The 25667-nt window shown below is 37.9% G+C and overlaps 3 protein-coding genes, 1 long non-coding RNA gene and 1 pseudogene across 7 annotated transcripts in view; 2 read left to right on the top strand and 3 right to left on the bottom strand.

Moving 5' to 3' along the window:
- Nucleotides 1-25667, bottom strand: part of LOC146477173 (uncharacterized) — a 38638-nt gene that overhangs the window by 7441 nt on the left and 5530 nt on the right. Inside the window, exons 2-3 of one of the 2 annotated variants that reach the window (XR_014865397.1) lie at nucleotides 17004-17024; nucleotides 15814-15881 (exon numbers count right to left, since the gene is read on the bottom strand). This is a non-coding gene — a long non-coding RNA (uncharacterized LOC146477173). Of the gene's footprint in view, nucleotides 1-15813; nucleotides 15882-17003; nucleotides 17025-25667 lie in introns of those variants that run through there. The other variant, XR_014865396.1, reaches the window with a different exon arrangement.
- On the top strand, nucleotides 1509-12066 carry LOC146477174 (uncharacterized). Of its 2 annotated transcripts, none has more exons than XM_085113566.1 (4): nucleotides 1509-1785; nucleotides 3820-4859; nucleotides 5352-5554; nucleotides 11918-12066. In XM_085113566.1, exons 2-4 carry the CDS (start codon nucleotides 4459-4461, stop codon nucleotides 12064-12066), a joined length of 753 nt encoding a protein of 250 aa, XP_084969692.1. In that variant the 5' UTR covers nucleotides 1509-1785; nucleotides 3820-4458. The 2 variants fall into 2 exon arrangements, with proteins under 2 accessions (XP_084969692.1, XP_084969691.1); XM_085113565.1 differs by having other exon boundaries at nucleotides 1557-1785; nucleotides 3838-4859.
- LOC146477175 (uncharacterized) lies at nucleotides 2171-3006 on the bottom strand. Its single transcript, XM_085113648.1, has 4 exons — nucleotides 2984-3006; nucleotides 2753-2865; nucleotides 2523-2638; nucleotides 2171-2383 (listed from the first exon to the last, which is right to left on the bottom strand). The coding sequence occupies exons 1-4, from the start codon at nucleotides 2995-2997 to the stop codon at nucleotides 2276-2278; spliced, it is 351 nt and encodes a 116-aa protein (XP_084969774.1). The 5' UTR covers nucleotides 2998-3006; the 3' UTR covers nucleotides 2171-2275.
- LOC146477176 (uncharacterized) lies at nucleotides 5555-7578 on the top strand (annotated as a pseudogene). The gene is made up of 2 exons (XR_014865391.1): nucleotides 5555-5786; nucleotides 6142-7578. The product of XR_014865391.1 is annotated as an uncharacterized LOC146477176 (transcript).
- On the bottom strand, nucleotides 9844-11801 carry LOC146477177 (uncharacterized). The gene is made up of 2 exons (XM_085113562.1): nucleotides 11452-11801; nucleotides 9844-11265 (listed from the first exon to the last, which is right to left on the bottom strand). Exons 1-2 carry the CDS (start codon nucleotides 11681-11683, stop codon nucleotides 9866-9868), a joined length of 1632 nt encoding a protein of 543 aa, XP_084969688.1. The 5' UTR covers nucleotides 11684-11801; the 3' UTR covers nucleotides 9844-9865.

Here is a 25667-nt window from a genome sequence, read left to right on the forward strand (position 1 = left end):
CCTTCTTCAGTGTGGAGAAAACCGTTGAAATACGCTACTGGAAACACGCGCGCATATGAATAGTAGCGCGCGTTTCCAGTAGCGTATTTCAACGGTTTTCTCCACACTGAAGAAGGGTTATATACCCGAAACGTCTGTGTTTCATTATTCGCCATTGCGATTTGAACGTCCCTCGGACGAAAAATGCTACAAAAAAGCCTTCTCAACAAACACACCGCTGAGCTACGAATTAAAACGGATCGAAAATACCGGCACACAATTGGCTACTTTCGTTTCCAGAAAACGAGCCAATGACAAGAGTGCACAGCCGATCCTAGCTGAAAATATACCGAGTATAAAAGGGTTAAAAAATCACTTTTTCACGGAATCGGAATTGAGAATTTCTCTACCTATCCCTGAAACACTGTACGTTGTCGCTACACAGCAGCTGAAGAGATTCAATAATAATCGAAACCGCCGGTCCTGCTTAGACCATACATCTTCAGATTTATTCTGAAAACCATGTCAGACAACCCTCTAAAGGAGAAATACTTCTCTCCAAGCGAGGAAAATGCCCTTCTTGAAGATACAACAATGGTATCTCCACCAAGGACACCAACATACCGTCGTGAACGCGAGGTAGACGATGATGATCTCAACCATTTTCAGCTGATCCGTTCTCAGATACAGAAAAGGCGAGCCCTCCATCATCGCAACTTGAAGAAAGAAACAAAATTACAGAACGAGTTAACCAAAGGCGAACAGAGCCTCCTAAATACAAGAGAAGCCCTTTTAAACCTCCCCTCGATCCACCACAATCGAGAAAAAGGAACTATAAAAATATGAGCAGCGGAAACCAGACACTGGATTACAAGATCAGCAAGAGTCAAGAATCTATCCAGAAACTGGATAAACACTTTAAACTAAAGACTTGTCCTAAGTCACTGCACTACACCGCGCGGGCGAACATCGCGCCCGACGAAATTTTCACAAAGGAAATTAAAGCTATCAAACAAAGGGCTGAACAAGATCATGTCAGCGCTCTTAAGCGCTTTCACCAGCGTAGACTAGACAGTCACGCCACAAAACTTAAAAAGGCAAAAGCCACAAAAGCTCGTTCCAACAATATTGTATTTTCTCAGAAAGAGTCCAATTCGCCTTCGGCGACCAGTGAAAACATTGTAAACAACAACAATGTAAAGATAGAGCACCTTCAAAAAGAAATCGCAGATCTAAAGGATCTGCTTTGTACACACTTGCTGAAAGACAATAAAAATGTTGAAAGCTATTACAGTGTGTTTACTGAAAAACCAGCCTCAATATCCATCCCTACAAAACGGCAAAGGCTCAACAAAAATATCGGGCGCAAACAACGCAGAAACAGCATGACACAAAGGCGAATAGCCAAACAAAGGGAATCAAATGAGAAATATATCAAAAACCTCTCAGACGCAACTTTAACTGACAATCAAGTTAGCGTCATTTCTAAAGGGCTCAAATTCATACCAACACTCGTGACGAATGAAAACAACATCAGGCGTCAACTCTTGCGCGACTTTGAACACTTTGCATGACGTATGCGCCTCCAGTTCATATTCCACGGTCAAGATAAGGAACCACATCCGTTCCATGTAAAATCGAACTGGATACCCCCGGTTCAATCATCCGTTGCCCTTGAAAGCTACTTAGAAAATGTCAAATTAGCACTTGCAGAGGTCAAAATAACAACGCCAAAATACAATCTGTCATACCATGAACACAAAGCAGTTCAAGAACTAAAAAACAATACTGCTATTAACATTAAGGGTACTTCCTGGGTTCGATAGGGTGAAAAAGTAAAAAAAACATTTTTTTCGACCAAATAGAATTAGGGGATTTTATCTAATATTTGCTGAAAAAAAAAATTGAAAAATATTTAAAAAAGGCGCGAGATATTTAGGAAAACGTATTTCCATGTGGAAGTAAATAAATAAAAAAGGTGTCATAATCTTCTTGGTGCGAGACGCCCCAGAGGAAAACGCTTCATCTGGTAGCTCTTATGTCAGAAATAAGCATATTTTGTTTATACATCTCGCCTGCAGAAAATTTCTCACTTCGAATTTTATATTCTTCGCGTTTCCCACATGGAAAAGTCATCAAACAACGAAAAGAGCCTGTGGATAGAATCTCGGAAGAGGCCAGGGAAGGGAAAGATACGTTTCAGCGAAGATCGAAAACGTGATCTTTCAGAGAGCGACAAAGGCTCTTGGTTCGACCAAGAAACTCTAGTCGACGTTGAAGGTTCTGTCGAAGGTGATCACGAAGAAATGGAGCAGCGGCCTTCAAATTTATCCACTGTTATTGGATCAAGTACACAGAGGTCGATTGCCGTGCAAAAGTCCTGCAGGGGAACTTTGCAAGCGTCCTGTAAAAATATAAAAAAAAAAAAAAAATACAGGAAAGTGTATTATTTTGATACCAGCATAACTCCAACATCAAGATCTATTTTATTTGATAAAAAGACCAGAATAAAGATAAGGAAATTTTGGGTTGTCGTGTTAGACAAACCTCTCTGATCTCCCCCTCACATCTCCAGGAACGACTTTTCTAATAAAATTGAGCACAACCTCCGGAAATGCATATTCTGGATTATCTGGGCCGATTTCTTTCTTCTGCAGCGAGATAAAACCAAATAAAGTTTTACTGCGCGTTTGTAATGAAACATTGGAATAAAATCAGCAAGAATTAGACCGATGAAATAGAACTCACAAGAAGCCCATGAGCCCGTCATAAGCTCCTGCCCACTTGTAATACTGGAGATAGCGCGTTCTGCGTGGCCCTTTCTCTCGCTTTTTGCTCCGCTCCACGCTATCTTGAATATTTCTTACGAAGAAATCACCATCGTACCTAAATAACAATAAAAATGCGATTTTCTTTCATTATACATTTCCCTTGATACGAAATGAATAATCGCTTTAGCTTGAAGCGTAAATTACATTACACGCAATCAAAACCAACAACCTACCCAATAGATTTCATCTCGGATAGCAGTGAACTCCTCAAACTCTCCGCTGACGCGCTTTCGGTTTCGTTAGCCTTGGGTTTTCCCCGTTTTCCTGGTTGATTTTTACGTTTTCCTTTCGCCACTTTCCCCATCTCGCTCGATCAAAACAGCGGAGTCTAAAACGTGTCTGCAACGCGATACTTTTTCCGCGAAATTCTGTGCTATTGTTGTTGACGCCATGGGGTCCTGTTGCTCGATTGGCTCGCCACGTAATGAAGTGTCATAATCTCCTGTGGAGGTTTGTTTTTCTTGCAAACCTTTATCGAGCAAAAACTCGCACTTGAATTTTGGCAGAGTATGTCGACTTTGAACGAATTAATAGGGTATGTAATTTGGACGGATTGTCGTGAAATTTGGCCAGAAGATTTGAAGGATAATGACAAACAAAAAGGTGTCAGGGAATTTTGATTTTCAAAATATTTTTTCCGTGGCGACTGTTTACGCAACACGCCTCAAATATTTTTTGCTACTCAAACTTTAGACCGGGATATCTAAATAACCAATCAGAATTTCGAAAAAGCCTGGCACCTTTTTGTTGATTGATGCCTTGTGAATAACTCTGTGCAGCAATTTCGTTCTTCGCGCGGCGTTCGATAACCGATTAATTCAGTGAAACGACCATCGGTCGATTCGAGGTTCTACTGGCTCCTGGCACTTAAAAAAGGAAAAGATCGCTAAATTATATATTTTTTAGGAAACTACATTTATTAAGCTTTATAATGATATATAGTTTGTTAGAGGTTTATTAAAACTTGCGCGCGTACGAATTTTTTTCCAAAGGACACCCGCGAACCCAGGAAGTATCCTTAAACGAGCGGATAAAGGCAGTACGACAGTACTCGTCAATCTTTTTGAAAAAATACAAGAGGCTCAGGTCCAACTAAACAACCGAGACCATTATAAACCTCTTGCTAAGCCCATGGTTGAGGACACTCTTCTCAGGGTCAATGAGATCGTAACTCAACTACACCAAGGCAAACACATTGATGACATGACGAAAAAATGGCTTTCTCAAACCCCACACCCACCAAGAATACCGATATTCTACACTCTCACAAAAATCCACAAACCGAAACCGGTCGGGAGACCTATAATAAGCGGTTGCAGTGGTCCAACAGAGAGAATCTCATCCTTCGTTGATCGTTTGCTGCAGCCTATTGCCATTAAACAGAAATCGTATCTCAAAGATACAACTGATTTCATAAACTTCATAGAAAAATCTAAAGTATCGCACGATACAATTTTAGTATCAATGAATGTCACAAGCTTGTACACTAATATACCACAAGAGGAGGGTACCAATACAGTATGCAAAGCATACAACCGTTTCTACAATGATAGCCCTCCCATTCCATCACACTATCTCAAAGAAATGCTTGGCCTAATTCTGAAAGAAAACTCGTTCCAGTTTAACGGAGTAAACTATCTCCAAATTCATGGAACAGCCATGGGAACTAAAATGGCAGTTTCAATTTGCCAACATTTTCATGGCGGAAATTGAATCAGAGTTACTAGGCCAGAGCAGAATTAAACCGTTGTCATGGAAACGTTTCATTGATGACATATTCTCTCTATGGGACACCAATAAAAAAGAGATAGAATTATTTATAGAACAAGCCAACAACTTCCATCCTACGATCAAATTCACGGCTGATATTTCAGACAAGGAAATCACATTCCTAGACACAGTGGTGTACAAGGGTGAAAGATTCTCCAAAGAATCTATCCTTGATATCAAAACACATTACAAGCCGACTGAAACCTTTCAATATACCCATTTTACCTCTTGTCACCCACCAGGTGTTAAAAGAGGTTTCATCAAAGGTGAAGCTATCACGTCGCGCAGAATGCCTGGACATCATTAATTATTCATAGTCATCGAAGCGGCAAATTTGAATCAGCAACGAGTATTCTGGCTTCCGCGCTCAATTTTGCTCACCTCGCAGCGAGTTTATTTACGACATAATCGAGATCTCGCATGCGCTAAAATAAATGGAAAATTTCATCTTTCTTTCTGTGGTTTAACTTGTGAACAAAATTCCCGCAAAATAAAGCAAAGTGTTTGTATTCTCTAGATTTGAACGTTCACTGTGAAATATGCGCATATTCGCGATTTTGCGAAACAAAAGAGCTAAAAGGAGAAAACATTAGCGTGCTGCATTCATTGTTTAGTTTGCCAACTACAACATATTAATGAGCTTCGTCTTGCATTCTTGGCAACCAATGGCTGAAGCGCTTTCATAGAGTCACCACGTTTTATGACAGATCTACGAACTTTGTTGAACTGGAAGTAAATGTCCCGAGAACAATAGGCATTCTGCGCGATGAGACTTCTCCGAACTAACTCCTCAGAAACAGCTTTCAAGGAGTCTCTCTCTAAATACAAAACACGTCTTACAGCACGTGGATACCCTACACATCTGATAGAGAGCACACTATCTGAAATCACCTTCGCCGGAAGGCAGTCGGCACTACAACAAAAGCATAAGGCTCGTGAGAAAATCCTACCGTTCGTAACTACATACCACCATAGTTAGTAGAGGGGACTGGTTATGAAACCCGGCAAACTTCAAAGGGCGAAACAATAGAGCGGTCTCTGATGTTGAGTTGGTCCGTCACGTGACCCTGACCGTGCACACTCTCAAACAAAATGGCGGACGATACAAACGATCTCTTCATTTTTGGAGACGATTTTGAGGCAATTCTAGAGATTTTAGAAAGCGATGGAGGCCTGGAGGAACAATTTATGTCAGCAGTGAGTGAAGTAAGTGTGAAGTGTTTTATTTCTTACTTCAGTAAACTGATATCGAGCCCTGAAACGTGCATATAAAGTTGTAAACAAACAGAATACGATCAGTTGCAATTGCTCTGCGCCATATAAAATACAGACTACTGGAAGCCGTGGTTATTCGTATAAGGTCTGAAAAGATCCCCAAAGAATGTAAAGATATTAGACTGATATTCACTTTAAGTGTGGAGTCTTTCTTCACGCAGTCATAATTAATTCCGATTTATAAGCTTAAACAACTTGAAGGTCAGCAATGCAGGTCAACATCAACAGTTCTCATGTCTCTTTACGTTGCATATCATATTTATATAGTATGCCTTACGTTGAACAGGTTCAATCTGATGAGCTTGTTTGCCAACTTTGCGGGAAAAAATACAAGACTAAAGGTGGTCTTCAAAGACATGCTAAAGCCAAGCACGGTCAAAACCAAGATGAAGATCAACAAAGATTACTTTTTCCAAGCATCCTTGCTGAAATAGTCAGCAGTGCCCTACTTAAAGTGACAAACACGAAGGTTTTCTCTGCCAGCATCAGGAACGAGTTAAGTCTGTATACATTTCAACAGCCTGAGGAACAGGACTTTACTAAGCTTAAGAAGATTTATGATGGATTGGTAAAGAACAGTGATGCTGAGAAATTTTATGGCAAATTTTATGGAACGATTCCTTTAGTTTCCACAAGATTTTTTAAGGGTCTGTCACAGACTTCTGCAACATTGCTGTCAACCAAAGTGGCCGACTGCATGCTAGCATTCTGTAAAGAGGAGAAGTCAGCTGCCTACAACAACAAAGAATCTACTGTTGCACTTTCAGAGAGGGAGAAAGCTGGCCTGCAGTATATTGGCGGACATGTGTTGCACAACCTTCACAACAAACACAGTGGGAGGAAAACCACTGAGAGTCAACAGGCGATAGCAATCCTAAAAGCGGGAAAACTTGAGACCGGTACTGAATCACAAAAGCTCGTCTCAACTTTAAATCGTGGTGGGCTGTGGTCCATAACTGAGCCTGCACAGAACATTTTCTTCAAGACTGAACATTATTTTAGACTGTATACTTCTGAATCTGGCTTGCAAAAAATTGACCTTGCCAGATTGTGATGTATTATCCAACTACCATTTACTCCTGTCTGCAGTTGAATTGCCATCAGAGATTCATGTCAGCAAGGACATCTTACAGAGCATTGTTAACATGTATGTAAGGGTGCGTTCATTCTCTTTTGCTAAGGACATCATTCAGCGCCATAAGATAAAAGCGAAACAAACAAAGAGCAAGTCTCTCCAGAAAGAAATCAACAGAAGTTGTCAGGTGGAACAAGTCCAAAGGCAGGAATAAGGACAATAATTCAAATGTTTATGGACCAAAAATAGACTGTTAACTTTTTTATGCACCTGGTAGTTGGTTTTGTTTGGAAACAGTACAAAATGCACTGTGAAATAATTTCAGCGTAGAGTTCTTTGAGGGCTGGTGAAATTTCAATCGAGTCCGGCAATCGAACATAATCAAACTTGCAAAACTATTGGCACTCTAGGTTGTAATTGAACCAAAATAATCAAGTTTGAAAATAGAGCACACATGTTATCCCATACTGTGTGTAAACTCAATCCACCAGAAGGGGTTTGATTGTGTTCACTTCAATTGCCTATACCAAGGGAGGGCCACTGCAGGACACAAAGCATTGTGGATGAATGTTTACATTAGGTCCCAAATTAGTTTAATAATTGTTGTACATGTACCCTCAAGAATGTTATTCAGTCATTAGGTACCAAATTAGTGTGTAAATTAGTGTTACAAATTACTGTGTGTAAACTCAATCCACCAGAAGGGGTTTGATTGTGTTCACTTCAATTGCCTATACCAAGGGAGGGCCACTGCAGGACACAAAGCATTGTGGATGAATGTTTACATTAGGTCCCAAATTAGTTTAATAATTGTTGTGCATGTACCCTCAAGAATGTTATTACAGTCATGTTGTTATAGTTTAAGTTATGATAATTATTAATTTTTTATTAAAACTATAAAAGCTATAATTTGTTTTAAAGGAACTTTTTCTTAATTGACTAGCCATACCATAAAATTCTGATAATAACCCCTGTTATGAGGAGGGGTTTTAATGAATGAGATTTGGGTGGCATAGTTGTCAGAACTTTACAGTATTAATTTTTCTTGACCGAAACTGCCATGCAGATTACCCCTTTGGTCCTTTTCTACACTCAAGACCCCTAAAACAAATTCAGATCAAATGGTCAAATTCCCCTGACTACTACAGTGATAAGAATATGTATGTACAGTACCAGGGGGATACTCGGGTACATAAGTGATGGGGAGGTGCTAGAACCAAAAGAGTCCAATGGCTCAGAACGTAACCCCCAAAAGTCCTAATTTCTATGCGATGAACAATTTCCATCTGAAAAAAGTCCAACAGTAAATTTCAACCTCCAAAATAGTCCAAAATCAAAAAAAGGTCTGCACCTTCCTGATACTAATGACCCTTGGTAGCTCCACTGGATGTACAGGCAAACTGCTCTTTTGGCTATTACACACAGTTCACTTGGACTAAAAGAGACCCAGTCTACATAATATACCTCTAAAATACAGTCACCTATATAATATGGACACTTGTACGAAATTATGGTCTCTTCTGCATTAATGAATGTATTTAAAGATGGCAGGCTTTTAAATTTTCTTGGTAGTTCCCCTTGGAAGAACAATATTCTGAACATTAACTTTACAATAATTATCCATAAATCATATTAATACTGTTCCATTGTCCCTAAATAATTAAGTGAGGCCTCATGTGCCACACGGCATAACGAGGATAAGTGAGCGAGTGTGAGTCCTTAATAGGCCATTTTCATGAAGGCGTTATTTGACTACAAATACCAGAATTCATTTCGTTTTCCTTTTCAAATTCAAATTTTGTAATCCCAGTGGAGAGCAAAGAACAATGGCTCTAATTAGCATGAGAAAACAAAAAACTGAAGGATTCTGGTAGTTGTAGTCAAATGATGCCATAGTGAAAATGTCCTATTAAGTCAGTTTTCGTTTCTTGCGACATTGCAGCGGATCGTCAGTGACTTGTTCCCATGATCTGCATTTATCCTTTCGCCCTCTTGTGTTCCCACTTTGGCATGACACAGTTCTCTGAATTCTAATGGTGTTGCTGTTGTAGCCGAATGAACGAATGTCAGGATTGTCACTTCTCCTACCCAGTTTGCGTTGGTTACCAAAGTACTCCTCGATTGTATCCTGGCAGAAGCGCTCTGTTAGCACAAATTCCATGCCTTCCTGAAGCAGAAATTTGGTTGCTTCTATGGCAGAGTTCACTGTGATCTTGAACCCCTCATAAGTCTGCCATGAAACAAACATGCAGCCCCTGGCATTTTGAGTGAAATTCCCTGGCCGGTTGTCGATACTTTCTTTCCACATCCTTAAATATTCAAGAAACTCCAACATCCACTGAAACCTTTCATCCTCAACAGATGTATAAGGAGCAAGAAATGGCTTTCTTTTTGCCTTGTGCTCTGCTGAACTCCTCACATTTAGGCAATCAAAGAAGTTGTCGACCCTCTCGCAGAACGTCGCGGTCGCTGCTGCTTCTGGTGGACCAAATGACTTGAGCACAGCAGCCACTGATGCACTTAGGACTTGTGCGGCTAGACTAACGCGCATGACTGAATATGAGTTGAGATTGATGTGCTCATAAGTCAGCCTTGGGAGCAATTTGAGGCCATTCTCCATGTCTTGGTAAAACATCTGTGTAATGTGCTGCCATAGAATATACATTCCATCGTTCCACATGTACCTTGTACAGGTTCCTGAGCCTGAATGAAGAAGGCAATTTCTGGTGGTTTTGACTAGGTGAGGAGCATCCGAAAAGAAATACACAAACCGATGTGGTGCGTAGAGGTTCACAGTACGGTAACAGACATCCTTCTCTGCATCTCCATCAAGTGGCTTGTGGATGCGGTAAAATCTCCTATTTGGAGAAGCTCCATCTGATGTGGCAGCAACAATCCACAAGTTGCAACTGCTTTCTAGGATGCAAACGGCTTCTCAAAACAGGGGCAACAACTGGGCAGCAGTAACACCGGTTGTAGCAAGGTGTGCTAGGCAAAACTTCAGCTCGGTGCAAACACCACGTACAAGAAAGGCAAGTGCATGAGTGGCAATTTCATCCACTTTCTCGAGAGCTCCAAAATTCAGTTCCACATCTCCAAGATCAGTAAAACCAATTAGTTCTCCTGTGACTTTGTCCAAAACAAGGTTTGACATCACTTTCATCTCATCGAACAAGAGAACGACATACCTTTGTACATCAAAGTATGGGTCAGTTAGCGCCTTCAACTCTTCCACTACTTCCTCTTGAAATCCCCTTTGAGGTCGAATAGCATTTCGGTAATCCTTTAGGCGGCGCTGACTTGGAAGAACCAGGACTTTGCTATTCCGGAGCTCTTCATAACATGAAGGTGACTTTGCAGCAAGTGAAAGGCAGAACCTGATTATCATGGGGTGATATCTCACGCCGGTGCGACTACTTGAGAATAATTTTTTCTGTTGTTGCCAGACCAGGTTCATGAAGGGAGTAATTTCACTATCAGACTCATCAAGGATGCTGGTGAAGTCATCACTGAGTTGATGGTCCACCTCTATGTTTGTCTTCATGATTTCTGCTCGCATTTCATGAAGCTCTCGTTCAAGTTCAGTACACTTTAATCTTTGTCCTTGCAATGTAAGTTTTATCCTTACTGGATCAGTTTTGGAAACTGGTGCTTTCACATGCGCAGGCTTAGATAGCCGCCTCTCCTTTGCTTTTATGTTTGTTGTGACACAAGACAGGTAATCCATGCATGATAGGCATGTATCGTCCTCCTGTCCTCCATGCAGTAGACAACAATCCTTTGATCTCCAATAGCCTTTGTTTGGAAACAGCCCACTCTGCTCACCTTCCATTAGTGGGTCTTCATCTATTGGGATGACATGATGGAATAGCTGGCTTGTCAGTTCAACAGCGTCCACTCCACAGCAGAGTTTACAGCTCTCCAGTTCTTTCACAAGCCTACATATTGTGATATTCCTAACTGAACGCCGGTGATCAATGTACACAGGATGATCCTCTGGGAGAAAACAACCAAAAGATTTCACTGTGTATCCCAGACTGTCATCAATCATGATTTCTATCTCTGGGAGAAGAAAGGGTTGCACAATCTTTTTCAGAACAAGCCTATCTGAAAATATTTTAAATTTCCACTCCTTCAGACTTTTCAGGCCCGTAACTCTCTGGCACAATTCACCAAAAGACCTGTAACAACTCTCTGGTAGTTGCTCGCAGTCTTTCACCACCGATCGAGCAGGCCTTGGCGTGGGCTTTACAGACTCGTGACGTCTCTTTGGCAGGTTCAACGTGGGCAGGGCACCAAATCGTGGCTTCCTTTTCGTCATTTTTTCGGAGATAACTGTCAATCAAAATAAGAAACAAGGATCAAGAATTAAAGAGAATTTTTGTGAAATAAGAAAGAATGAGAAAGGGTAATCTGAACGAAATAAAGCCAGCTAGGAGACGATAGAAACTATGACATCGTGATCGATCGATCTGTGTTTGTAAACACAACTTTAACTTTGGGTACGACAAAACTACTTACATATTTCGATGTCTTCAGGATCAAAATGTTTTTCACACGTAAAGACCTTGCCGTTTTCGATTCTTCTTGGAAAGTCCTGATCTATCTCTCGTGTCCTTGTAATGACGCTCAACCAAACTTCCCGCCAGTTCTTGCTTGCCTCGTCCTTCGCTACAGGCAACTTCCATATTCCGATTCCTTTTGTCCTTCTACAGCTCCCACAGTCAAACACAGCGCAGTTGTCGCCAGGCATTGTGATTAATAAACACTTTTACGTAAACACTTGTCGAATCGAAGCAGTCGAAGCGCAAAATCTTCAAAATAAACTACAACTTCACTCTCAGTCACGATACTCCGGACGCCATCTTGGATTTTGTGTGCACGGTCTATATCACGTGCCCACGCGAAAATCATAACAAAGAGATGGTCCTTTGAAGTTTGCCGGGTTTCATAACCAGTCCCCTCTACTAACTATGATACCACCCAGCAGTTACCGAACTTAAAAAGATACTGATGCACGAATGGAGTTTTATTCAAAATCAGCCTTTGCTGAAAACTATATATAAAACGCCTCCTATCATATCCTACAAAAGAGGGAAATCGCTTAACGACATACTAGTCAAAGCGAAACTATGAAGGCTCTAAACATGCGTCGCAACCACAAAACCACAAAAGGGGAGTCAGTGCAGGCCTGTCACATCCTTTTAACCTCACATCCTTTTAACCTCAAAACTAATCCTTGCAGTTACCCGAGAGGATTAAAAGGCAGTCTCAACTTGAAATTACGCTTTTGTTTTGTTTTTTTGTTTTTTTGTTTTTTTGTTTTTTTTTTTTTTTTGTTTGTTTTTACGTGAGGCCGTGGTCTTCGACCAAACAACGGAAGCTGTAACAGAGGAATCATGGAAATTGTCACTGGAGAAAGAAACCTTGCTCAGCAGCTTGTTCTTCATGGGTTTTTTATAGCTGCGCCTCATTTTTACGTTCCTCAAGTTTTGCCTCCATTTTGAGAGACTGGTTTATATGAAACGTTGCCGCATTCTAACTTGCAGACAAATCTAAAACCATCAGAGATAAAGGGCAAAACAATTTAAATGCATCATAGTCTAATTGAAAGCGATTGAATGGTAAGCATCTTGTATTTATTTCTACCGAGCACACGCTTTTTTGGGTGTTTGAATTTCGATTGATGATTGTTTAAAAAGAAACAGTCTTTGCAACTAAAGCTTTTGCTCAAGGAGGCGCACCAGCAGGTTTAGAAATGATAAACTCAATGCTGGCCTGCTCATTTTCCATGGGATCAAGGCTTCCATTACAATACAATATAAATTATAAATTTGTGTAACACTTTTTTGTGGCGAAATGATCAAATGCGCTTTACAATCCAACAGTGTATTACTTAGTCTATCAATCTAACAGTTTTATTACAATCTACTATCTATCAAAGGGGATGGTAGGATGAATACCACACGTTAAAAAAAGCAATCGCAATAGTTTATGAAAAGCTAACGAGAAACAAGAGTTAAACCCCGGATATTAACAAAGAGAAGTGCTTCACTGCTAATTGCACAACTGCAGACTCGAAAATAGTGAGGGCATTAACTGAAACGTCCGACTATTGTGCTAGACGATGCACCAAGAGAATAAAACTTATCGAATATCATTTCACATTATTACAGAGACGAGCTACAACTAAATTGGAAACCAGAGATTAGAAATTTGCACCTTTTGCCAAGCCACGTCCGAATCAAAAATTATACAAAGCAAAATTCAATCTCCAGTTTTATGGATTATTTGCATTCATTAAATTCAAAATGCAACCGTAACGGCAAAAAATGTCACTCCACTGTCATTCTAGTTTTTCCACTCCCCGACATTACAAGTTAAGATAATTTCTAATACTAGTGATACTGCTTCCCATTGTTGAAATACTGCTCCAAGCCTCTTTTGTTTGTATTACTGTGATTACTGTTCTTAGGTATATCTACTTAGGTTAATTTTATACGTGTGGACGAGTTAGCAACGTTTTTACTGTGTGATCGGGAAACGTTCTCTTTACGTTCTTCATTTTCTAACGATTTTTTTTTGGTACCTTTTAAATGCAATCGACTCAGTATTTTACAACACAGTAAGCGTCAATATTAACACAACAACTGGTTTTTGCGTCCCACGGTGGATAGGTTTCTAGTATTTATTACTTTTAAAATTTGAAATAATAACGTGTAAAGGAACTGAAATATTAAATACCTGCCTTCGAAATGTGTCGTTGACAACAAAAAAACGTTAATTTAAGATGAGTGGATGGTTTTTGTTATGTGATTTGTGTCACGGTAATCATGACAGCGAGCCATCGAACTAGTCAAAATACCCTGCACACTTTTTATTCTGGATGCTTCGCTTTTAGCGGGCCAAAAAAGGCACTTTGAGAGCGTGAAAAGGAAGAATTAAGGTTAGACTTCACCTATAGTTTTGCTCCAGAAAACATATGTCGTGAAAGATATACACCTCTGAAATTGGACCTAATTTCAATTCGAAATCCAACTCTCTAAGGTCGCTGTCTTCAAATAGTCAATTAGCACATTAAAAATATGACTTGCAACTTCATTTTTAAACTAAACGAGAGATAATAGAAAGATTTACTTGCAGCCGAGATAGAAAAACGGGAGTAGTAACCGTTGCTGTGTGCGAGGCTGCTAAAGATGCACGATTTTCCCGTTTTTCCGGGGGGCTGAATCCGGCGTGAAACCGTAAATTCAACTTTTCTAAGTATTAGAAAAAACGAAAGAGCGGTGGAACTTTTATTTGGGATTTTTAAAAATAGTTCACCAAAGGGGACATTTAGGTGAAATAAAATGAAATCTTAAATTTCCTGGTTGTCGTTGGATTTTTGATATTTGGAGGCAGTAGCTCTTAAACCGCAGATATTTTTTATTTCATCGTCATTTATGGAGAAATTAAGTGGCTCAGACTATTTATTTTCAAAAAGTCATTGAAAAAAATAGCACACACCTGGTATTTGATGAGGATCATTCTAAGAAATGTGAAGGCTTGCTAACCGAACAAGAGCATTAAAACAAAGCTCTAAAACAAATAGACAATGGAAAAATCTCGGGCTCAGACGGCTTCACATGCGAGTTTTAAAAATTCTTGTGGGTCTACGTTACACAAAACGTTATTGCATGTTTAAATTATGCAATGGCTTCGAAAAACGCCAATTATCAATATGTCAAAGAAGAGGTATCATAACACTAGTACCGGAAAACCGACTAAACCCATTGGCAATCTAAGGCCTATCTCACTTTCAAACACAGGTTACAAAATTGCCATAAAAAGCAATCGCAAAAAGACTGGAAGCCGTCCTGCGGCTTGTAATAAGCGCTGATCAAACTGACTATATCAAATATTTTAGAGGAACTTAGAAAAATGCGAATGAAGAAATTGAAGTTCAGTTTAAAGAGCATCTGTTCATGCTTAAAAAAACCCCTTCCCGACTAACCCCACATCCCTTAAAATTCTGTAAATTGGCGTTCTTATATTTCATACACACGTCTTTTTATTTGTTTTATTTTTTTTTTCTTTTCTTTCAGATGATACTGCGAGATGCACTGCAGTTTGCAAAATCAAAGTAATATCGCAGATCTTCCTTCTCTCAAGAGGTTTTCCAAACTAATGCGCTACCTACATGAAATGGAAATTTTAAAATTGAGATTTTCATACCAATCCATTGCAACAATTCAGCGCCAAAACGGTGCGTAACAAAATAAAAGGCCTGAAAAATCCTTCAGGAACAACTCTTAATCTGTGGTTGTGTGAGCTCTCTTAAAATAAAGTTAACAAAAAACTAAAGTAAGACGATTAGCGAGATTTCTGACTCGTCACTAAACACTAATGATTAAAAAAATCTCACTCATCGTCTTACTTTAGTTGTTTTAGTAACTTTATTTTTCCATCCTGATTATATCGAAAGACTAACATAATTCGCAGGTAATATAAGCTATATGGCTGTGTTTTATTGGGACCATCTGGGTAACTCTTATGTTGTCATGGATACAGTTCCAGTCATTCCACAAGTCGTTTTATGATAATCTTGCTTAAAAAAATGACAATTATCTTTATTTATTTATTATATTTCGCTATTAATTATAATTATATTATTTATTTATTTGTTTATTTATTTATTTATTTTGTTTCACAATTTTATAACTCAATTAAAATGTCTCCTGGTGTTTTAGTTTTTTTCAGCACATCAGTTCCCTCGGGTGCTTCAGTTCCTTTGGTGTCTCCAGATCCCTCGGGTTCTCCAGATCCCTCGGGTGCTTCAATTTCTTTGGGTTGTTCAGTTCCCGTGGGTTCTTCAGTCCTTTCAGGTTCTTAAGTTCCCTCTGGTTCTTTAGTTTTAGGTTCCTCGGCTCCATCAGGCTCGTCAGTTGTCTCCGTTTCTTCTGTTTCGTCAACTTAAAATAACGCAAAAGACAAAAGGAATAAATAGATTTGAGTTATAATTACAAACGTCAGTGTTACCATTATTAACAAATTTCCCGGAGTTTGGGCTTGAAGACAAGATTATAATGTTTCATGCTCAGTTTTCACCATTTTTAGAAAGCGCAGTATATACTTTGATTTATTGGTCTACCCCATAGGACAATTCAAAACACACGTCCGCATGTAAAACGCAAATAAAATCACTTGAAATAACAACAACTCACGATATTCACACGGGAAGTATTGAAACCCTGATAGAAATTATTTAATATATAACATTGGGAACAAATTCACTTTACAACATTTCCATTAAAAGGTTAAATTTCTTAGTCAATTTGGATTCGGCAAATGCCACATTATTTGTTTTCCAAAGCCACGAAAAATCAAGAATAGGGTCCATAGCTAGGATTTTCATTTGACTACTCTAGTTTTTCATCATGGGCTAAAAGTGTTTGACAACAAGAATTTAGTTGAGGAACTCTGAATAGCCCTTATGTCCAGCCAAGGATCCGACCCACCAGTTTTTATCAGGTTACCATTTTTTTTTTGGTCTTTAAATGAAAGTGAATCGATTCTGTCTCCAACTGTCTGCGATGTTCGATTGATAACTGAAGAGCAAAATTACATATGATTGAGTGATTGAAAATTCAAAGCCATAAGTCTTAAACGAAAACTCCAATGGTGTTTTTTTAACAGGACAGAATATGGAAAACGGTAATGTTTAACTGAAAGAAAAAAAATAAAACAAACAAACAAGAACAACAAAAGAAGAGAACTTAAGTTTCTATATCACCTCGAAATACCTCTTTTTAATTACAATAGTTGACCAAAATTGTGTTGAAAAGGTTGCGTAGGACAGTCTTGCGTACAATACTCCACGTTTTAACACCGTTCATAGTATACCAACCACATGCAAACTAATTTCAAATTTGTAAATTCAGGTATGTGCTCTGTTCGTCAAAGAAGAAAAGAAATGAGTAGACCATGATATGTACCACTTCAAGGATGATACTTATAAATTGAAATAAAGGAGATGGCAAGTTAAAGTAGTTATTTAAAACTCTAATTTATTATTATTATTTTTTTTATCTTACCTTCCTGTGGGAGAGGAACACCTGAAATCTGCCCAAATTAATATTAGAATATTACGTTTACAGGGTGTTAATGACGGCAGGATGACAGCAATACGTAATTCTTAGTTCTTGATATAATTAGTTTATTTAAGTACCTATTTTTAACAAATTCATGACACTTTTCCCGCAACAAATATTTTCCTTTAAATACGGCTTCACTTCCAAATTTTGTGTATTTTGCTCTTAAAGTTGCCACAGGACTACCTCCATTGAGGGGGCTGAGACTTATCCAGCTGTGGAGTACCCCCTCCCTCTATTTGTTTTTTCAGCGAAACTACTGTCACTTAAATCACTAGAATTCGGCTGTTTTTTATTTGCCTTACACGACTCGATATTTACAATACTGAACACTACTAACAATTCTTTTGCAATACTTACAATATAAAATAAAAGTTATAATGTTCAACGGAAAAACCTATATCAAGCCCCTCCCTTTTACCCACACACACGCACACACACACTGGACAACCAGAATACTAACAAATATAGAATATAAAAATTTCGTAAAAAAGAACTTAAACATTTGTGATGGCAGTTTACATTTATTTTAACGTTACTCTGAATTTTTTTTGTATTCTTTTGGCCAGCTCCTTGAGAGAAAAGGTATTTGTTAAAAAAGTTAGACAAAGGGGTTCCCATTTACTATAATGCTTTAAAACAGAATTTTTTTTCAAGCAGTAAATAGCTCTAAATCACATGTGGCTTTTAATTTCGCTTTGAAAACTTCAAATAATGGACAGGTTTTGTTAAGTTTAGAGCAATACATAAAGGTTCGTGAGCGCGATAATGGGAGACGATCACGCTTATAAGGGTTTCTAGAATATAGCTGGATTGTTCGGCTCTCAAACAATGATGTCGCTCAGATCAGACTTAACCGTCAAAATCGGTCAATGCCTTTTCTTTTATGAAAAAAGAAAACAAGAAAAGGGCAGAGAGATCCTTTTCTTATAGCCCACAGTCACCCGAACCAAGGAAAACCCAAGATGGAGGCAACGCCAACAAGCAAGGAACACGAGGTTGGAAATGAACATAACATTCCCTTGATGGTGTCTTGAGACAAATCGTCGATTCAATCCAATCCTTGGGTGACAGATCGGAGAACAAAATAGAGCAACTCCAGATAGATATGGATTGCTTTCGCCACGAAATAAAAGAGAACTTGGATGGTCTAAGAGCTACCATCAACAGCATTCAAAAGTCTCGAGAGCAAGCTTGGGAGGATACTGAAGATCATACCGCCGAGTTGAAAAACCCACGTCAAAGACTCTCAACGAAAGGAAATTGACTAGCTGAAGTCTGAATTACAGAAAACAGCGTTGCTTCTAGAAAGCCTCTGCTACTTTTACCACCACACACATTTTATAATTTGTACTGTATTTATTTTTATCTTGTAATCATCTGTTAATGTTGTGTAATAGTATAACATAATGGAACCATTGAACCATTGGAAATTTGAAATTAATGAATCTACCGGAAGATCGTGGAGAAGATTGCAAAGGAATGATTATTAATCTAATACAAAACGACCTGAAAATAGATGTCACTAATGTCAGATTCCATGCCGTTCACAGAGTGGGAAAGCCTACAGTCGGAAAATCGCGGCCAATTATTGCGAGATTTATGTGTCGCGAAGTCAAAGACGTGGTCAAGAAAAAAAGATGTGAAAAATTCCACACCCTATCAGAATGCTTACATTACGCAGGACTATGCGAAAGCCATTCAGTCGGGAACGTCGCATTACAACTTCATGCCGATTTAAGCGTGTCATTGAGAGATGGGTGACTCCGCTGGATTTTGTTGCCTGAAGGCTCTCTTTATTCCTTTGGGCATTCACTTCGGCAGCCGCGAAGAATGATGAAAGTTAGCTCGTTTTTACTCGGTTTAGAAAAAGGTAGGAACTTTGCAGGAAGACCCTGAATCGAATTCAAAAGACAGGAACAATAGCCTAATTAAGCAGCCTTGAGCCACGAAGTTGCGAGAGTATTCCTTTGTTCTTGATATTTTTAGGAACTCTGTGGAATCACTGCGGGCATTTGATGGTTTTGAGTTCTTCGCAAAATATTTTAAGCTGTTATTTATATCAATGAACGAAGAGTCTTTTGAGAGCTTCAAAAAGAGATCTCAAACGTGGTGTTTTGATCACTGTTAGCCGAGTTTTGATATTCTTTGTCAAGCGTTGCGTAGAGCAGCGAAGTTATTATGTTTAGTTAAATTTGTGCATGGCATGATCATCTTCCCGACGCGTGTTCTGTGTGGAAATCAAATACCATCTGTTTAATGAAACTTTATTTCACGATAAAGCTAAAACATTGATTTGTATTCCCTAAAGAAAGCGCGAAAAGGAGGAGCTGTGAAAAGAGTTGTAATTCACTGTAAGCAAACCGGCATTTGATGTTGGGCGCTTTGTTTATTACGAGTGAAGACGCGGTCGATTATAATTAAGTTTATGTTTCTAAAATACTTGCTCCTAGCAAAGAAATTCCAAAATATCAAACCAAAAAGGGAATAAAAAAAAGAAAACAGGGAAACTCAGCGTGGAAGACGCATTCTGATCATATTTAATGACGCATTGACAAACAATAACATTGGCTCTTTGGCCGATGTACCACGCGCTCTTTTCGACCTTATTTTTATATACAGTGATTCTCTAAGTAATTTGTTTGCTGAAAAGCGAGAATCTTTTATAGGACGCTGTAAACAAATCGCAAATCCATGTATCCATTTAGCGAAAGGAATTTGTTTATTGATTGTTCGTTAGTTTGCAGGACAGGAATTGTTTTTAAAAATCTTGATCCTGAAGCGGCATGTTGCAAGTGGATGTGATCCTCTAGCTTCCCCAAGGAAAGATAAAATATCTCACCTACTTCAAACATTTTGCGATCTTCGGAAACATGCCTTATTGTCGGAAATTGTTCGACAAAAGAGAGAACAATAGTTTGAATATATGAATACTTAACGACCCCAAATTTTGGGGTATACACTTAAATCGGCGTGAAGTTGTAATTGCACTTTCATCAAAGCAATAAAAAAAGCCAGAGCACTCGGTTTTGATTCCAAAGTAAGAGATCGACATCTTGTTGTAGTTGAAGAAAGAATTACAGAGAAAAGAGAGCCCCATGGCGACTGAAATAACAACGTAAGTCAATTTCTGCCTCTTGGCTCTATTCTTCTGCCCTGAAGCTTTATTCCTCGTTTTTTTTCCTTTAAGATGTTCAATCTACAATTATCTTTATCAACGAAGTGAGCATTGCACAGTTTCATATATAACTCTGAACAACCTAAACAGAGCCGAATTTACATTTACCGGCTAACTTTAACACTCTCTCGGGAACGTTTTACATAATAGGTGTTATCTTTTTGTTATTGCTTCGAACGTGCTTTCTTTTTATCTATAGAAGTCACAAAAACACTTTGTTTGGCAATTGCATATATTCCGTGTTTACATTCTACTTTTTTCGATTCAGGTATGTTTTACAGCAAGCGAGTCAAATACGACAGGCTAGATTTAAGATAAGTAGGTCCAAACAAATTCAGGTCAATTAGTAACTGCTCTAAAGTATTAATGCATGATGGATGACAAAATTTCATCAGTTAATTTTAAAGCTTTTTCGCTAAACGTAAGAGGTTTAAATAATTCAACTAAAAGTAGGAAAATCTTTAAGTGGCTTCGTAGGCAGACCGCTCACTGCTATTTTATCTGAGAAAGCTTTAGTACCGAACAATCTATAAACATCTAGCGATCGGAATGGGGTGGAAATATTTTCTACAGCCATGGATCAAATCGTGGCAAAGGTGTGATGATTTTTGTTAACCCCACATACCAATTAGGATGATAAGAGTGTCAAAGACAAAAAAGGGAGATCAATAATTTTGGAAATAAAGCTAGATAATCAAAACCTTAACCTTGCCAATGTATACGCTGCGAATGAAATTTCACAAAATATCAAGTTTTATCAAGATTCAAAACAAGCGCTAAGTGGATTTTCAGATTGAAACTTGATTATTGGAGGGGCCTTTAACTGCGCGCTCACGCCAAAAGACAGAAAAAGTGTGAAACAACGTTCGAACAAACATATCGTCATAAACGAAATTAAAAATCTATGCTCTAACTTCGCTCTCACAGATATTTGGCGTGAATTAAATCTCCAAACTTTGTCGTTTACCTGGCATTTAAGCCTCAGAGCCGACTAGATTATTTCCTAATCACATCTGATTTAGTTTATCTAATAAAAGAGAGCAATATTATGCATACTCCTTTCTCAGATCACTCTGCTATTATGTTGAATATACAATTGGTCGACCAAATTTAATATGTAGAAAAAATGTGTGTAAACATTCCGGCTCTCACAAAAAAGTACAAGGATGTCAAAGATCTTTGCCTGAAATTGGATTTAGACAATATGGAAATCAGAGGCTTCACAGTGCAGTGCTAAAAGAGAAATGCTACATCAGAAAAAAAAAAAAAAGTTAAGATCACTCTGCTATTATGTTGAATATACAATCGGTCGACCAAATTAAATGGAAATTTGACGCAAGCTTGTCATAAGATAACGAATATGTAGAAAAAATGTGTGTAAACATTCCGGCTGTCATAGAAAAGTACAAGGATGTCAAAAATTTTGGCCTGAAACGGGATATAAACAAGATGGAGATCAGAGGCTTCACGGTGCAGTACTTAAGGGAAGAGCTAGATCAGAAAAAAAAAAAAAATGAGAAAAGCAACTAAAAAAAAATAAAAATAAAAAAAAATTAAATCATCTAGAATAAAAACTATGTTCCTTGAGAAATTACCTTAATGTGCTTAACAAGTATCATACACTGAAAGCAAAAATAGATAAAAAGTATTCAGCAACAGAAAAATTAAAGGAGATTTATTCACCCTACCCGGAAAATAAATAATTTTATGTTGCTTGTTAGTGGCTTGTATGGTTGGGGGTCATCCGGGTATTAGAGAATCCAATAGTTAAGTAGATTAGGCCAGGTTACTGTCCTCTTTTTCCAGAACTCGAGCTCTCCACGCAGTTCGCAATTTTGCAGGAATTGTCCGCTTCACTTCTGGAAAAGAGACTCCTAACATTCAGTGAGCGGACGCCAAACAAGTTAAGTCTAAACATTTTTTTTTAAGGAGACGAATTTTTATCGCGCAGTAACGCGTTCGGGGTGACTCGGTGTCTTGCATGCCGCCGCCATGTGCTTTGTTGGTTGGCCATTCCTTTGTACGAAGAATGATCGAATTCATAGAACATAACCAAGACGGTGGTGTTTAGTCGCACACATTTGGTGTAGATAGCACGTGAACCGTGTAAACGATCGGAATTGTGGGGAGAACAGTGGATAAAGTGAAAAAGTTTTATTTGGGAGCCATTCGGGGTACCGCCCCCAATGTTGTAATTGACGGTCGCATTGTCTATCTTCGCGTTAGCTGAGGATCTTTTAAAGGAGTCACAGCTACAATGTTTAGTCTTTTGCCAAGTTTTGCCCGGGAAAAACCACCCATTTTCGGAATACAACGAAAGGGTTTGGCGCTTAAATGGTTTAATAAAGGGAACTATTAAAGGCATTAACGGGGCAAAGTTCTGGTTACATCGCGGCTTATGTAATCCTGTGCGTAACATTTTTATACGGGATTTATTATCTACCCCGCAGCAAAAAACCTCCCCGTTTATGCTGTTTTCCTCGACTTTGGAAAGGCATTCGATTCTATAGAATAAATAATGGTGATTGATTTTACCTTAATAAACAAAGCCCTAAAATCCATTTTGAAAAAGCGCTTCTACCAAAGCGAAAATTGGACATGGACGGTTATTTCAATTGAAGCCTCTTCACACTTCACAAAGGGATACCACCCTTTTAAGAGAGAATGTTGCAATACTGGTTTGAGTTTAAATATGTACAGAGTAATGAAATACCATGCACAAGGAAAACAATTATATGGAATAACCAAGATATTTAAATTGATAAGAATTAGAAGACGATTTTTTTCGGTACTTGGCTAGATAAGAGGTTAACACCTTACAACACCTTCTCGACACGAATCTAGATTTCCTTACTCATGAAGAGTTTAAACCCGTTATCAGTTACATACAATTTTTTTTTTACCTATTTTGATTTGACTAATAAACTCTATTCCACAAGAATATAAAATGGCAAAAAAGCGGACGGGGGTTCAGCAAGAGCATCCTACACACCCGTGGGATAACTTGAATGCACTAACAACCAAAGCCATACATAAAAGTTTCGGGAAGCATAGATTTGGTGAGCCCATCACAAAACAACGCCTTATTGCCAATGGGTTAAAACCGGATCAAATAAGCAAATACTTCAACTTAGCTTTCTCCATCACTATAGAAATGAAGTTGGAACTATGTTCCAGTACAAAACCTTACATGATATAGTTTTTACTAAAAGCAAATTATTTAAATCTAAACTGATGAGCAGTGGACTTTGCTATTTATGCTCAAAAAATAAAACTAGATCTAAAACATATGCTTGTTTTATGTCCGGTGGTATCAGAGGTCTGTAAAATCTTTTTTGAAATGGTATGAGACCCATACAACCATAAAACTAGAATTGTCAACCGCAAAAATCTTATATGGTATCATAGATAACGACCACCTTTGTAATTCAACTAATCACCTCCTACTAATTCCGAAATACTATATATATATATATATATATATATATTGTTGCAGTATTAATGAAGAACCTTTGTTTTTTAGCACTTATCAATCAATAGTGATAAGCAAGGCCGAAATAGAAAACCAAATATCAACAAGTACTAATTCAAATGAACATTTTTACAATAAATGGAAACCTTTAATTGACAAGAAATTTGTAACTTAGGGCTGTACATATATTACTTTTCTCTGTACTTTGTAAGATATAATGGATATAAGCAAGCCAGAGTAGTGAATGTAACTGTTTTTTTTTTTCTTTTGTTAAAATATATATTGCTAATAACAATAAAATCATGTGAATATAATAAAAAAATAAATAAATAATTAATTTTGCTAATAGGAATAAATTGTTAATTACCATGAAATCAATATCTCTATCAAATTTACCAAAAAGGACATCAGCAATTGAAAGATCAACGACTTGACCTCTGCAACGAGCCAGCCAGGATAAAATCTCTTTCCAAAATAGCTCTGTTACTTCGCAGAAAAAAAAGTAAATACTCAAGAGATTCTTCATCAACTGTGCAGAAAGTGCACAAAGGGGATTCGCCAATATTGAAACGAAACAATTTATGTTTTTTTTTTAAACAATTCTATTTAACAACTTTTTTTGAAAGTGTCTTAGTTTTGTGTCTAAAGTAACACAAATGGCTAAGGAATAGATTTCGAACTAGATCCTGATAAAGTGTTAAATTTTCGCACACAAGATGTGCAAAGTTGAAGGTGGGCGTTTAAGATGTGGTTAGCCAGTGATTGATTCCCACACAATATTTAACAGTGTTTTCAAACCCGATTGACGTTTTTAACATGATTGCATATTCTGAAGAAGCGTGGTATTTATACTAAGATAAGCCAATATTTTTATACTGCAAAGGAACTGGAGATAAAAATAATTGATATATCTGTCGTTGTTTTCTGTTTTTTTTTTTTTTCTTTTTTTTTTTTTTCTGGTTGCTCATGAAACTCTCCTTTCAACCGCTAAACAGTTAAATCAGAACCAATGGCAGTAACCCTGACAGCAAAGATATCGTCTTCTTTTTTCTAGTCAGCTGCAATGAACCCCCAAAGTGATTGATTTTTTAATATTATTTTGAAAATAGAACGTTGTAATCTTGTATTGTAGTTTTTTAAATGAGGAGCGCTATCGTATTAATAAAACCTCTATACGTATAAAGACCTTGCCCTTCTCCTATAACCATATACCTTTTTTCTTATAAACGAGATATCGATCTGAAAAAGTAAAGCCCTAATAAACAAATCAAAATTTCACGGAGAAATCAAAGGCACGTCTTGTTAACAGCAATGAGACCTGTATCGTGGAGTCAGAACTGAGAATGACATTGAACCTATAGTGCCTAAAACAATTACTTAAAAGCTTAGCTGATACGACTGCTAAAACCATGAGCTCTCTTTCTCGAATTTTTCAATCGAAAGAAAATGAAAGGCAATCGCCTAAAACGTAAACCCATCTTTTTATATGCAATAGTAATCGTTTTATTCACCGATTGGTTTAATTGAACAACCTTTGGCTTTATAGGTTTGATTACATCCCCAGTGAATATTAAACAAAAAAAAAAAAAACAAAAACAATGGGACACTTCATAGGAACCTAAATTTGTTGTTGGTTTATAGACTCACTAAAATTAAAAATTAAAACTAATGAAGTAAACAAACTAAAAAGAACTTTTAGTCACTAGTAATTGATGTTCAGATGAGCCGCAAATAATTTACGACCGACAAAAGTATCACTTTAAAGTCGGCCAGAAACACTAACTATGTTAAAGTAGGAAAAAGAAATAGCGTCATGAGGACGTTTCTAGTTCTGTTGCCTTAAACTCGAATCTCTAAAATTATCATCCTAAAATTAGATTAAAGGTCTAGGTTATCCTATATAAACGTTTTGTAGTTTATTCATGTTGTCGTCTTCTCAACAGACTTCTATGGCAAT

This window comes from Pavona decussata, unplaced genomic scaffold, assembly GCF_977016875.1.
Source record: "Pavona decussata unplaced genomic scaffold, jaPavDecu1.1 SCAFFOLD_71, whole genome shotgun sequence".
Classification (NCBI taxonomy): Eukaryota; Metazoa; Cnidaria; class Anthozoa; order Scleractinia; family Agariciidae; genus Pavona; species Pavona decussata.

Excerpts from the sequence above, each read along its gene's own strand:
- LOC146477175 (XM_085113648.1), bottom strand. Across the intron at positions 2,639-2,752 it reads GTATTACAAGTGGGCAGGAG|CGCTGCAGAAGAAAGAAATC; the intron begins CTTATGACGGGC and ends TTGGTTTTATCT. Across the intron at positions 2,384-2,522 it reads GGGGGAGATCAGAGAGGTTT|GACGCTTGCAAAGTTCCCCT; the intron begins GTCTAACACGAC and ends ATATTTTTACAG.
- LOC146477174 (XM_085113566.1), top strand. The coding sequence starts at position 4,459 with ATGGAACAGCCATGGGAACTAAAATGGCAGTTTCAATTTGCCAACATT. Across the intron at positions 4,860-5,351 it reads ATCAAAGGTGAAGCTATCAC|ACTTCTCCGAACTAACTCCT; the intron begins GTCGCGCAGAAT and ends CTGCGCGATGAG. Across the intron at positions 5,555-11,917 it reads CGTAACTACATACCACCATA|CAGTTACCGAACTTAAAAAG; the intron begins GTTAGTAGAGGG and ends GATACCACCCAG.
- LOC146477177 (XM_085113562.1), bottom strand. The coding sequence starts at position 11,683 with ATGCCTGGCGACAACTGCGCTGTGTTTGACTGTGGGAGCTGTAGAAGG. Across the intron at positions 11,266-11,451 it reads TCCTGAAGACATCGAAATAT|TTATCTCCGAAAAAATGACG; the intron begins GTAAGTAGTTTT and ends TTTGATTGACAG.